The following is a 12,772-nucleotide window of genomic DNA, read 5'->3' as shown; positions in this document are numbered from 1 at the left end:
GACCGCTACAACCTAAAGCGCCGCAAACAAGAGAGACGACAACGTGCATCACACCTCCAGGCTTTCACGAACGCGTCCCAAAGGTGAGTCGATCCTTGACTTCCGAGACTGCACCATCGGTGTAAACACTCATTGATGCATCTTTGACAGAAAGTCCACCGGGCCGCCTGGACAGCTGATGGAAACAGGTGGTGCGGTTCGGCCCGGCAGCTGAGCATCTGGCTGAGCCCCCTCACGCCTGGGTGGGAATGTTTGTAGCTTACCTGCATCATTCCCAAAACAGACAAGGGCCGCTCTATTTGAGAAGGCTTTAAGTTATTACTTGAACAGGGAATAGTGTGCAGGAATCTGGCAGTGTTGGTTAAATGTTAAATCTGCTACGTTTTGTTGCTTTAAACAGCTCTAACGATACGCATCCTGATTAGGTGTCAGAACCTCACTCCCCTGAAGCAGGTGTCAAATGTCAACGCAAACCACAACACACGCAAAACCAACTCGCTTCAGTTATTCTTCTATTTGTTGTCTTCATCACGTCTAAAATCAGCTTGCTTCCTGCAGCGATGCGTCATCCAGCTGCAATGATCAATACAGTGGAGAGAACAAGTATTTAATACACTGCTGAGGTTGCAGGTTTCCCACCTATGAAGCATGTAGGAGTCATTTGTATCAAAGGTACTCTTCAACTGCGAGTGACGGAATCTAAAACCAATCCAGAAAATCACATTGTATCATTTCAAAAATAGATATTTTGCAGTATATTGCATGACGTAAGTATTTGATCACCTACCAACCAGTAGGAGACCTGTCAACCAAACAGACTCTCCACAATGGACAAGAGCTGTGTAAGGACATCAGGGAGAGAGTTGTAGACGGGCTACGAGACAACAGACAAGCTGCTTGGTGAGAAGCCAACAGCTGTTTGAGCAATTATTAGAAAATGGAAGAAGTTCAAGATAACGGCCAATTTCCCTCGGTCTGGTGCTCCATGTAAGATCTCACCTCGTGGGGCATCAATGGTCACGAGGAGGGTGAGGGATCAGCCCAGAAGCACACGGCGCTGGCCAATGACCTGAAGAGAGCTGGGACCACCATTAGTGACACACTACGTCGCCACGGGTTAAGATCCTGCAGCGCACGCAAGGTCCTCCTGCTCAAACCAGCGCAGGTCTAGATGTCTGAAGTTTGCCAATGAGCATCTGGATGATCCAGAGGAGGTACGAGAGAAGGTCATGTGGTCTAATGAGACAAAAATAGAGCTTTTTAGTCTAAACTCCACTGGCCGTGTTTGTATGTATCGCCAGATAAAAACCTCCCCTCAGTGAGAGCACTGAAGATGGGTCTTGGCTGAGTCTTCCAGCATGACGACCCAAAACACACAGCCGGGGCAGCTAAGGAGAAAGAAGCAGCTGAAGGTCCTGGGGTGGCCTAGCTCGTCTCCAGGAGAGGGCCAAGATCCCTGCTGCAGTGTGTGGAACCTGGTCAAAAACTACAGGAAACGTATGATGTCTAATTGCAAACAACGGTTTCTGTACCAAATATTAACTTTGGCTTTTCTGATCAAATACTTGTGTCATGCAATAAACGGCAAAGTCATTTTTTGTAATTATCTGGCTTTGTTTCAGATTCCGTCACTCACAGTTTAAGAGTATCTATGATACAAATTACAAATCTGCATCGGTATCAAATACTTAATCTCCCAACCATCCATCATAAAAACTATCCTGCATTTTTATAAACTATTTATTTATATTATTTATTGCAACTACTTAAACTTGATAATGTTCTCTTGTTTTTTACTCCCCTGTGAGAGTAACCAGAATATCTGAGATGTTGACCATAAAAAAACATTTTAAAACACCATTGAGAACCTCATCTTGGGCTTTGGGAGACATTTCACAATTCTGATATTTTATTGAACAAACGAGTTATCAATGAACGGATTAATTGGGGAAATGATCAGATGAATAATAATGTTTGTTGTATTCCGAGCCTCAGACAGGAAGCTAATATTTGTGGACAAAAAAAAAAAACCCTAGATGTAAATTGATAGAGCGGAGGAAACGTGTTCTGCAACAGCCTGCACCGCATGTACGGCAAGCATTAAAATAAAACACCGGTTTCATCTGAGAACAACACGAACAACAGCTGCTTCAAGGCACAAAGACGACACCGGCGGGGAGCTCATTTCTGAATGACGTAGTTGCGCGGATGAGAAGCGCTTGACAGCGTCCCTCCCTCTATTAAGGTCACATCACAGGAGAAGACAGTAACTCATGGCTGCATGAGTCAATGGGCGTCTTCAGTGCTTTGCCGTCTCCACAGACCTGAAGCTGCTCCCCTCCGACCAATGGCCTCGGCCGGCATGGACGACCGTCTGCATGGCCGCGCCGCGCCGCGGGGGGCCGGGGCACACCGACCCTGGAAATATCGTTCCGCTTTGCCTTTGTCATCACCTCGCGATAACTCAATCAAACATGCCAAAATATACAAAGTCATCTACCAGAAGGATTCCCTTTATTCATCTGTCACTTGTCTCGCTTTGTGGGGGGGAAAAAAAAGAAAAAAAGAGTCTCAAGCAAGTGCTTCGAGGGCGTCTCGCGCCTGAAACCAAATGAGGGGTGAAGAAAGGCAAATAAATCTGAAAGAAACAATGGAGCAAACGCGGAAACCTTATTTCCCACACTGCACGGGACAATAACTCTCCTTATCGTCGGGCTGCGAGCCGGGCGGCTAACGGCCCCTCCGTACCCGGCACGGGGTATTTCGGTGTGTGTTCACAAATACTGAGCCGTCAGATGAAAGAGAGGCCGCTGCACTCAGGGATGGGAGTCCTGGCGCTGAATGCTTGAGTGACTGATTACTTTCTTACCCGTTGAACCTCAACGCGCTACAAAGGAGAGCCTCGGGCCCCGCCTGGGGAGGCCCGGCTACCAACAGGCGCTTTCCATGCCATACCAAATCACAGGCGTTAAGGATCTTGCGTCATTGCAACGCATACAGCTGCTCTTCCTCAAATTTTAAGCATCTTTTTACCCCCCCTCACCCCGCTGCAAACGTAATTTATTCAGTTGTGGAGCAGAGAGAAGTACAGACATTCCAGTTTCCAGAAGCAGCCGGCGCGGCGTTACGGTTCCCAGCAGAGCGTCTGATGTGCAAACGCAGGCCGGGGAAAAGTTGCAGAGAAAGTTCACCCTGCATTTTTTTTTTTTTGTTGTTTTTTAAAACGTAGGGTCAGCGTTTGCAAAGGGTCCATTTCTGCATAAGTGAGCACACAAACCCGGTGCCTGTTCAAATAGTCTGCGGCTCTCTCATGACAACAGCCCAGCAGCACCACTGTTTGATCTCCACTGTTTTCCTTAATCTGGGTTGTCAAGGTTCGCTTGTTGGAGGCTGTTTACTTTACTTCTCCTACAGAAAAAAGTGGGTTTTTTTCCCCCTCAGACAATGACTAATCCAAAGAGCAAGAGGGAGGGAGCACTGCCAGCAATCGCTGTTAAAGCTGCAGTTTCCCTTTTATAAAAAGGTCCTGCTGTTGCCAGCTGCAGACTGACTTACTGTAAAAAAATATATTAGGGGAATGCTTCATTCTCTCGTGTACGCGGTTCACTCTCAATAGAGATACATAATCGCTATCTTTTTTATATGAAGTTATCATTTTGGTGAGAATAAAAATTCTGTCTCACTTTACAAATGACTAATAAGTCATGAAGGACATTTGTTTGTGATATGTAAACATTAAATCATTTGTCTGCAATACACCTGTTTTGTATTATAAAATTAAAACAGAGCTAAAAAAGGAGCTGAAATATTTTTAATATAAATTTCACTGCTTTGAATTTATTTGTACAGGCAAATTAATTTTGCTCACCCAACGTTACATTTATTTGGATAGTAGAACACAAAAATATTACAATATTATAATTATTATTATTATAAAATTAATTTACCCGTCCACTCAATAGCAATAACGGGTCATTGTTGATTTAACACAATTTAAACCTTATTTTTCCAAAGTGAATAAAGTGCTCTGCAACTTCCGCTCCTTTACACACAGAAGAATGTCCACTTTGACCCCAGAAGAACCACCGCCGGTAGAACCCGCGGAACCAAACGAGGAGCCAGAACTAAACTAAACTAAACTAAACTAAAACTAAACTAGAGACTAAATCGTCTGAATCCTGTGTGTCCGCGACGTGTTGAACATCCGCTTTTAACGCCGTCTCGTGTCGGCGAACAGCCCCGTTGACGCACCTTCTTCCCGGCTGGTTGGGAGCGGACACGTGGGGGGAGAAAAGCCCCCCTGCGGTGCCCCGCGCCACAAATCACGACCCTCACAAGTTAACTAACGTCGCTTTAACGACGGCGCGCCGCGTGCACGCGCCGGGTGGTGCTGCTGGTGGTGGTGGTGCTGCTGGTGGGGGGGCTCGCGACGAGACACAACTAAGTTAACAAACACAACTTTCACAGCGAAACAAAACGAGCGGCGGACGCGGCGCTGCCCGCACGCACACACACACACACACACACACTGACGTTAACATTAAGGTAACACAACTTACCCGCGTGGACACGCGCGGGGCTACCGATGCAATAACGGAGCCGTGCACGCGACAACAGATCGCACCGTCAACAGCGGCCGGTGGAGGTGGAGGAGGAGGTGCCGGTGGAGGTGGAGGAGGTGGGGGACTTACTTACTAACTTAACTACGAGGAGGAAAAAGCTCGTCTCGCCGAGGAGGGCGTCGAGGAAAAAGAAGCGAAACGTGGAGTTTGGCGCGCGCTGACTCCCGGTGCTGGCGGGGAAACGCGCGAGCTGCTCTGCTCCTCCTCGGCTGATGTTCAGATGATTACACGGAGGGAGAAGAAGGGGAGAAAACAAGCGAGAGGGCGAGAATCGCCGATTTGGATGTTGTTGTTTTTGATGTTCCAGGTCCGTGACGTCACATCCACCTGCTGGGTGAAGCGCGTTTGCCGCGTCGCGGATCCTCCGCCGCGCATCACAGCCGCGCGAGCACGAGTGCGTCCTTTCCGCTGCGCGCTGAGCTCAACGCGTGACACGGACTACAACTTATTATTTCAGAGAATTGTCCCGTCTTTTTCTCTCGTTTTTTAGATGTTATCAACTCAAATATGAGAAGTTGTAACTGGTGTTAAGTTTTAAAAAGAAGAAAGGTGCAGATTCCCAGAGGACTTCATGGCTCTATTTTCTGGCGTGTGGTTCCAATTCCATATTTTAATATTTTAAAGGGCATGTCTGAATTTCAGATAAGTAACTTCAACGAATCTGTGCTGCGGCCTTTTTTGCTTCTTTTTTTTTGGTTAAATAGTTTTGTTCACTTCTTCACAGTTTCACCTCAGCAGACAGTCACAACAAGTGCAAATAAAAAATAAAATCCTGATAGTAGTTCAAATCTGAGTGAGCGAGAACCACCGTCCAGTCGACGCCTGACGCGCTGACGTGACGTGAAGAACACGCCTAACGTGGTTCTTTCCCTCCTGAAGCTCCTCGCTGCTTCATCATGGCCGCGCTGCTGGAGACGTCCTCTTGTTGGTGGACAGCGCCGCCCTGTGGCCAAGTCCCGTCTCAGGGGCCCTGCTGCGGTATTTAACCACCACAGTGTGACTTTATGACTCGATCCTCTTTTATTACAGATGTGGAGGGTTACACTCCTCTGGTCACACCTGTGAGGGTTGGCGGTTCGATCCCGGGTGCTGCTAACCTGCACGTCCACGTGTCCTCGAGCAAGACACTTGGCCCAGCACGTGGCCACAGTGAATGTTAGCGGCTGGTGTCTGTGTGAAGGAGCTGCTGTCACCACTGTGTGAGTGGATGAATGATGTGTGGTCAGAAGTAAAGTCCATTAGCATCAGCTATGGATCGAGCTTCTGAGGATACTTGGAGACTTTTCGTAGCATATTGACGATGACAAATAATTTAAAAAAAACACTTTTAAAATGGTGGTTATCTTAAGAATAATTTAAATGTTTTACCTTAGTCTATAATACTTCAGATGTCACTTGTAGTTTAGGGTTTGGGTTTGTAAACCCACAAAACCTTTGTGTGGTTTAAGGCATTCAGGCCAAACTAAACGCAGGAAAACCTATTTTCCATCCTTTGGTTCTTTAACAGACAATAAATAATTTAGACATAAACGCGTTTGACAACAACAATTTGGACACGATTGATTAATGAAAAAAGGGGGTGTAAATAAATACAACGAGGGCTTAAGACAGGGTGATATGTTCTCAGGTCTTATATGCATAAAACAGTTCCATCACTTGTCTTTGTCATTAACATAATTACAACGTGTCCTCAAACCTGTGGCTTGTAAACAGCAAATTCCAAGTGCAAAGGTTGATATGAGCACATGTTGTAGTCACATCCGTCCCTTCCTGGTGTTGTGTTCAATGACCTCAGGGCCTGTGAAGCCACAGCAGCGCACAGATGGCCTGTGAGACCTTTAGGTGACCTTTTGACCCCACGCCTGAGAGAAAACTACTAACCGACATCCTCCCCGTGCAACGTGACGCCCATTGTTTCCCTAACAGGATCTGTACTTTCTTCTTCCACTCGAGTCTTTCACAGAATCACTGCACCGTTTTTTGTGTGTGTGTGTGTTTTTTTTTTGTTCTTCAAAATGTTGTAAACACGATTGTCTGATTGTGTAATTAAGGAGAACAACAGCGTGATGTGCGTGCAGTTTGGTGGAGACAATCGTTGTAATTCTTCCCCGGCGTGTCGCCGCGGATCTCTGAGCCCAGCGGCGCCCGGCGGCCTCGCGTCCTCTCTTTATTACCACGTTTGGTTTGGTGATGCGCCGTGTGGATCAAAGGCCCCCGAATGCATCCAGTGTAGCTACAAATTAACTGAGGATCAGTATCAGTTACGCAACAGCGTCTCCACACACACACAAACGCACACAGGCATGCACACAACTAAGTAATTAGCTTCCTGTTAATTAGGTAATTAAGCAGATGAACAGGAGCTCCTCTTGATTTCCGTGGGGGGGCTTTCATGGGGGTTTGTCCCCGTGTTGCTGGGGGGGCAGCAGCATTCAGCGTGTAATGAAAGGGGCTGTACAGATAATGACTGTCAGGGGACAAAGAGATGAGACCTTGTTGTGCACCATTCTGCAGCGGGGGGGTTGACGCGTGGATGTTTTATGTATTTATTTGCAGTCGTCAAATATGAATAAATATAAAGAATAAAGAGCTTCCTTTGTAAAACGATAAGAATTTCTAATGTTTCTGTCCCTTCTTTTAAAATGTGTGTTTTTTGGTGCAATAAACGGTCTTTCTTTTTTAATTCTGACCCGTTGAGGCATATAAATCAGAAATAAATACTATTTTATGCGTAAAACCTTTACAGAAATCCTTTCTCTATGTTTTTTTTACAGCTGGACACCGTGGACATTTTAAAATCACTTCAGCATGTGTAAAGCCATAAGGCACGATTTAAATATACATCAGTACGCGGAGGTCAGTGACAAAATAGGCTCATTCAATTTAATGCATTCACATTAAAAACAAAGTAAATAAATAATCGGCAATCGTCAGCAGAGTGGAGGGAGAAGAATCACTGACCATGTCAGGCGATATTCACATCTCATTGTGTGCATTTCTGCCATGTTAGGAGATTAAAACAACCATTTCTACGAGCTGCGGCTGCAGCTTGATGGGGTTCATGGTGGACAGTAACAGAGCGCTTTGGATCAGGGAATCCGCTGTCAAATTGAATCCTTCACCACAGAAAAAAAGTATATTTTCCACAGCAGAATTAAAGCCCAACGGTCATTAATGATATATTCCATTGTCATTAGATACATAGGAAAGTATTCCATTTTCTATTGAGATGTGGTTTCATGAGTAAAGACACAAACCTCTTACAGATGTGTGAGTTCTGCCGGCATCTGGTGGTGAATTTACACACTGCAACTCCACATGGAGATCAAACCCTCGTTCAAAAACCCAAATCATATTGTCTGTTGGTTCTGATCTAAAGAAAGCAAACCTCATTTACAGGGTGTTCTAGTATTTGAGCCCCTAAATGCTGCACACTGCTCCTCTATCTGTATGTTTAAAAGGCTCCTACTTGCTTTTCTTTAACCCCAGGAGTCGTCCTACGAGACCACTGATGGACACTTACCAGCAGTGTGTATTTTACTATGAAAGAAGAAACACGCAGGACATTATTTGTATTGTCATTTCCTTTTTATTTACTTGTTTTGGTTCACTGCAAATCCTGTTTACAAAGGAAATATTGTCCAATTCTCACTGATGTGCAACACGGCACCAGTAGAGCTTTTAGTAAAGGAAAAAAGCTCCTTCCCTATAAATAGTGATGTATCTATTGATATGGACATTCTCCGATGGGGGAAGTCAGTGTAACATCTGGTTAACGGTGTCGTCTTTGAAATCGAGCCAATGAGTATTGATCACGTCTGTCACATTTGACTTTTCCCATCTCTTCCTGACACGCTAGTTACATTTCTCACCTAAAAGCAAACCACAGCGCCTGGGTGTGTTGTAAGAAAGAAAAGGGCAAACAAGTACAAACAAGTACTGCGGAGCAGAGAAACGTCTCTTGAGAGCAGCACAATAAACCATGTGTGACCTCGCCGAGAGCAGAGGACCACTTTCAACACGCAGAAGAGCTCAGACGCAACGTGGCGGAGAACATTGGGAGACGGGTCTCCCTCTCTCACTAAGCCTTTTGTCTGCGCTGGAGTGTGTTGGGATGTGTTGGGACACGCGGGGGGGGGACAGGTAGTCGTGTGCAACAGCTCCCAGCGTCACCCTGATACCAAACTGAGGGTACGGATGAGGAAGTCTGCAACAAACCAAATGGGCACAAACTCCAGCGGATTTAAGAAAGGTGGAAATCGACATTCGACCTTCCTTAAACGGGATAAAAAGGTGCTTTGCCAGTGACTGCAGCTGACGTCATTAAATCCCATCGTGGCTTCAGATCGCTTACATGAGGTTTAAAAAAAGGCCGCGGAGGTCCGTTGGGACGCGGCAGGACAGTTCAGGGTTGGAGCTCATCCGCTGCAGATGGGATTCACGCATGAACGCTCTCTGGAGACGTGCCGGTCCCGTCAAAAGGGAACGAGGCATCGGCCATTAAAAGTTACGAAATACACATCAACAACCATTTCCTTGCTCAACGCAGAAGGCTTATATCCCTGATTGGGTCGGGGACCCGTACGTCGAGGCGGGTGCAGAGCTCCGGTTCACACGACGTGCTCTGTAGTGATCTAATGTCTTGAGCGTCCTCCTTCAAAGGCACGATGCTCCATGTGAGCTGAAAACGTCAAGAGGGAATCAGGGTGAGAACGAACCCTCATGGGAGCAGAACAAACATTCACATTCACTCGTTCCTCAGCGCTCACGTCATGTGACATCATGATGTCATCACCTCGCTGCTGCTGCACCAACAGCACAGTGAGGAGACTGTTTGTAATGTTAAATTGTGTTGCATGTTACATGGCCATAGTTAGGGTTATTATCATATGAAAATAGTATTTAAAAGTGCAATCGGACAATAATGAAATGTATTAACTTGATAGTTTAAGCTTGTAACTTGTGGAGAGATACATGCAGTCTGCCAGGGAAAACGTTTTATTTTGAATAATGTGTTTGTTGCGTTAACTTAACAGTGGTCTGGTCTGAAAAATGATCCTCTCTGGCAAGAAGATGGCGAACATTTCTTTGGATTGCTAGGTTTGTTTGTTTGTTTAATAAAAGTAAATAAAAATAAAAGTTTCTTCCTAATGCAGCATTAGTGACAATAGTCCCGTGACGATAGAAAGTTTACTGCACGCTTTCATGCATCAGACGGGACGCGGAGCATCACCTGTATCCCTTCATAAGCCCCAAACGTACAATATGTGCAGGAGGGAAAAAAGAGGCATACTTACACTTATAAAAAACAGCTTTAAAAGACATGTGCGGGAGGAGCTCATAGACTTTGCCCAAGATATTTGCTTCCCCAGCAAGTGACGCGTCGCTGTTCCAGATCTGTACAACATCCTCCCGATCCCGGACGCTGACGCTGACGCCGACGACCTCGTCGTCTGGGAAACCAAACGGGAGAAATAATTCACCGCTCTCTGGGTTGTGGGACAAAAGCTCATGGACCAATAGAAGCTCACCTGAGGAACAGTAATCTGCAAACTGCTCCCCGATGGTAGCAAGTAACAGTTCTTTCCAAACTGCAGACTGAAGCGAGAAGAACAGAGGAGCCAACGAGTAATTCACACGTTTCATCTACTATGTGAGAAGCTGCTAAACGGAGCACGACGCCTACGGTGCTTTCTTTTGGTATCTTCATCTTCCACACTCCTCCCTTTGCGTTGCTTTCTTCTTCCCTGTTGGCATCAAACATTTGGTTTTAGTTGATACTCTTCAAGTGTTCCATTAAAGACATTTGGGACTTTAAATGAACCGGGGAGACTTAACAGAGGAACATGTTGGATAATGTTGAATGTTGAGTGGTAATTATTATTATTACATTATCACTTTTTCTTTGTATGATGCAACTAGAGAATAAAATGACATTTGAACAACATAAAGTCAGTAGAATTTGCCGTGTGGTCGAGCTGCTGTTCAGCAACCTACTCAGTATTTAGAACACTATTGATGGTAACAATGGACCCACCACAGCGGCCTGCGTTCTCCACGCATCAAGTGATAGCTGCACCTCAGAGGCAGGGCTGTGGCTGCAGGGATGTTGTTGTACACACTCCAGAACAGCTGTAAACACAAACAAAAACACATGGTAAAAAGATGTGTTCCTTCTTAGAGCTTCGTTTTATAACAACAGACTAAATTGCCGAGAAGAACCTGTTGATTATAATACGGGTCGATGACGTGCAGCATTCTGAGCTCGGGTCCGGGGACATTTCTCTCCAGGCTACTGAAAAGCAATTACTACAACTACTATTCATGATGTATAATAAAAGGTACTGGAGGCAGGACAGTTGGTGGGTGGCGTTGGGCCCGACGCACAGCGGAGCTACAGCCTCTTCAGCTTATTGCTGGAATAAAGTGCAGCGCTTTCCCAGAATGCTGCTTCCTCACCGCAGCAGAATTATGAGCATGTTCAAAGAAATTCAACACTGGACTTTTATTGTCGTTCGTCAATCCAGCAGACTTCCAGTAGTAGGTGAAGAGTATTGTAGTGAATTGCCTACGTCTCCAGAAGTCATGAGGAAGAAGAATACTATTTAGGTGCTTTTGTAAATCCCCTGTGATGGAAAACTGCCCTTTTTTCAGACGGACAAAGTCTGTTGTGTGACTAAATGTTCATTGATTTTTTTGTTTAAAAGATTATTCTGGAATGTTTTCTTTTCTTTTACATGGTCCAAGAACTAAAATGAGCTTGACATCATTATAATAGATGAATACTATGAGATCACAAATCAAAATATCGGCAACTTATAATCATGTTATAGTCTGTTAATCAACAGGAACTTTTCAATTAACAACAGTGAGAGTGAAAACGCTGCCGTGCCGCGGCGTCAGCAAAGCGTGCAGACGTGTCCCTGTTCCAGGACGTGGTGGTTTCACCCTCCACCAGCACACGTGCACTGCTGGTGCACGTCAACAGCTCATTTCCTGCCGTCTCACCTGAACACTCTGCACCGTGTAGATCTTCTTCAGGCCGGATTCACACTGAGCGGCGGTGGTGCCCGGTAGTGACCTGAGGACAAGGAGGGAACGCGTCAGACGGAGGACAAGGACACGCTGCTGCTCCCGGGGGTCATTAAAGCAGCGAGCCCCCCTGCGGGGTCCCTAGTGTTTGGATTGTAGAGACACAGGCTTGTCTGAATAAGGGATCAGTTACTTTATTGATTACAATCTGTCAGATTGTTTCGCCTCTTTACTGTTGCATTAGTCAAATGTGACATGTTCAAATCAACGAGCCAAATGTCACATTTGGGTTTAGAATCACATACAGACGCAGATTGTAGGCGTCTGTTGACTACAACGGGGTCCGGACCCGTTGAGGTTTCACTCCTTTTCAGGTCAACGGGAGGACCGAGCGGACCCGTGACGTCATTAGAAGAAGGAAACGACTTGTACGTCGAATTACACACAAACAGTTATGGTCGCTTTTCGCCGGCCGGGCGTCCTTTCAGCGTAACACCCGCAGGCCCGCGGGAGGCCTCGAGCCGCGTTCGTCTCTCCTCCATCCCCGCGGCTCGTCCCGGGGGGGCGGCGCTAACTTTACCTGTCCAGCCAGAACGTCCACGGCGAGTGCAGCGGCAGCTGGGCCGCCTCGCCCCCCCGCTGGCTCCTCGCGATGTTTTCCAACTCTTCCTCGTCGATGTCGATGCCGCGTTCGGGGGTCACCGTCCGCCCCGCGGGGACCGACATGGCAGCAGCGCCGAGTGCGACTCAAGTGAAGAACCCGGTTTCCTTCTTCCCCTCCAGGCCAGAGACCGGCGCGCGCGCACGCACGCGCACACACACACACAAGCTGGCGCTTTTCCGCCTGCCGACTGGTGACGTCACTGGGCAGAAACGTCACAGACGGTCCGTCCCAGAGAGCAGGACAATGAGGGGGACGCCTCACTCGGTCCGGTTTTCAGGGTCTAAACGGGATGAAAGTTCCTACACGGATCTGACCGAATATGACGAATCATGAAGATGATTTTCTGTTTTCATAAACATAATTCAACTTTGTGACTCAAATGGCTTCAAATGAAAGTTATGTACTGTGGATCACCGGTACTTAAGTATCATGGAAATACAACATTATATATATA

The 12,772-nt window shown here is 46.4% G+C and overlaps 2 protein-coding genes across 18 annotated transcripts in view; both read right to left on the bottom strand.

Annotated features, from left to right (window-relative positions):
- Positions 1 to 5,045, bottom strand: part of foxp1b (forkhead box P1b) — a 121,028-nt gene extending 115,983 nt beyond the window's left edge. For 7 of the 17 annotated variants that reach the window (XM_078092535.1, XM_078092547.1, XM_078092537.1 and 4 more), the window contains exon 1: positions 4,560 to 5,000. The gene's annotated coding sequence lies outside the window, so the exon portion shown is untranslated. Of the gene's footprint in view, positions 1 to 787; positions 839 to 4,559 lie in introns of those variants that run through there. The other 10 variants (XM_078092545.1, XM_078092536.1, XM_078092549.1 and 7 more) reach the window with 4 other exon arrangements.
- Positions 5,046 to 8,191: 3,146 nt separating this feature from the next.
- On the bottom strand, positions 8,192 to 12,585 carry LOC120835287 (eukaryotic translation initiation factor 4E type 3). The gene is made up of 7 exons (XM_040204081.2): positions 12,235 to 12,585; positions 11,631 to 11,703; positions 10,660 to 10,754; positions 10,309 to 10,369; positions 10,154 to 10,220; positions 9,920 to 10,075; positions 8,192 to 9,303 (listed from the first exon to the last, which is right to left on the bottom strand). The coding sequence occupies exons 1-7, from the start codon at positions 12,378 to 12,380 to the stop codon at positions 9,257 to 9,259; spliced, it is 645 nt and encodes a 214-aa protein (XP_040060015.1). The 5' UTR covers positions 12,381 to 12,585; the 3' UTR covers positions 8,192 to 9,256.
- Positions 12,586 to 12,772: the final 187 nt, after the last annotated feature.

This window comes from Gasterosteus aculeatus, chromosome 17 (genome assembly GCF_964276395.1).
Source record: "Gasterosteus aculeatus chromosome 17, fGasAcu3.hap1.1, whole genome shotgun sequence".
Taxonomy (NCBI): Eukaryota; Metazoa; Chordata; class Actinopteri; order Perciformes; family Gasterosteidae; genus Gasterosteus; species Gasterosteus aculeatus.
Note: the sequence above shows the minus strand (reverse complement) of the source record. Positions and strands in the feature narration are given on the sequence as shown.

What these genes read in the sequence shown, in the direction of transcription:
- LOC120835287 (XM_040204081.2), bottom strand. Translation starts at nt 12,380, where the DNA reads ATGTCGGTCCCCGCGGGGCGGACGGTGACCCCCGAACGCGGCATCGAC. An exon ending in GGAGAACGCAGGCCGCTGTG is followed by an intron (nt 10,370 to 10,659) that starts GTGGGTCCATTG and finishes TGATGCCAACAG; the next exon opens with GGAAGAAGAAAGCAACGCAA. An exon ending in AGATACCAAAAGAAAGCACC is followed by an intron (nt 10,221 to 10,308) that starts GTAGGCGTCGTG and finishes TTCTCGCTTCAG; the next exon opens with TCTGCAGTTTGGAAAGAACT.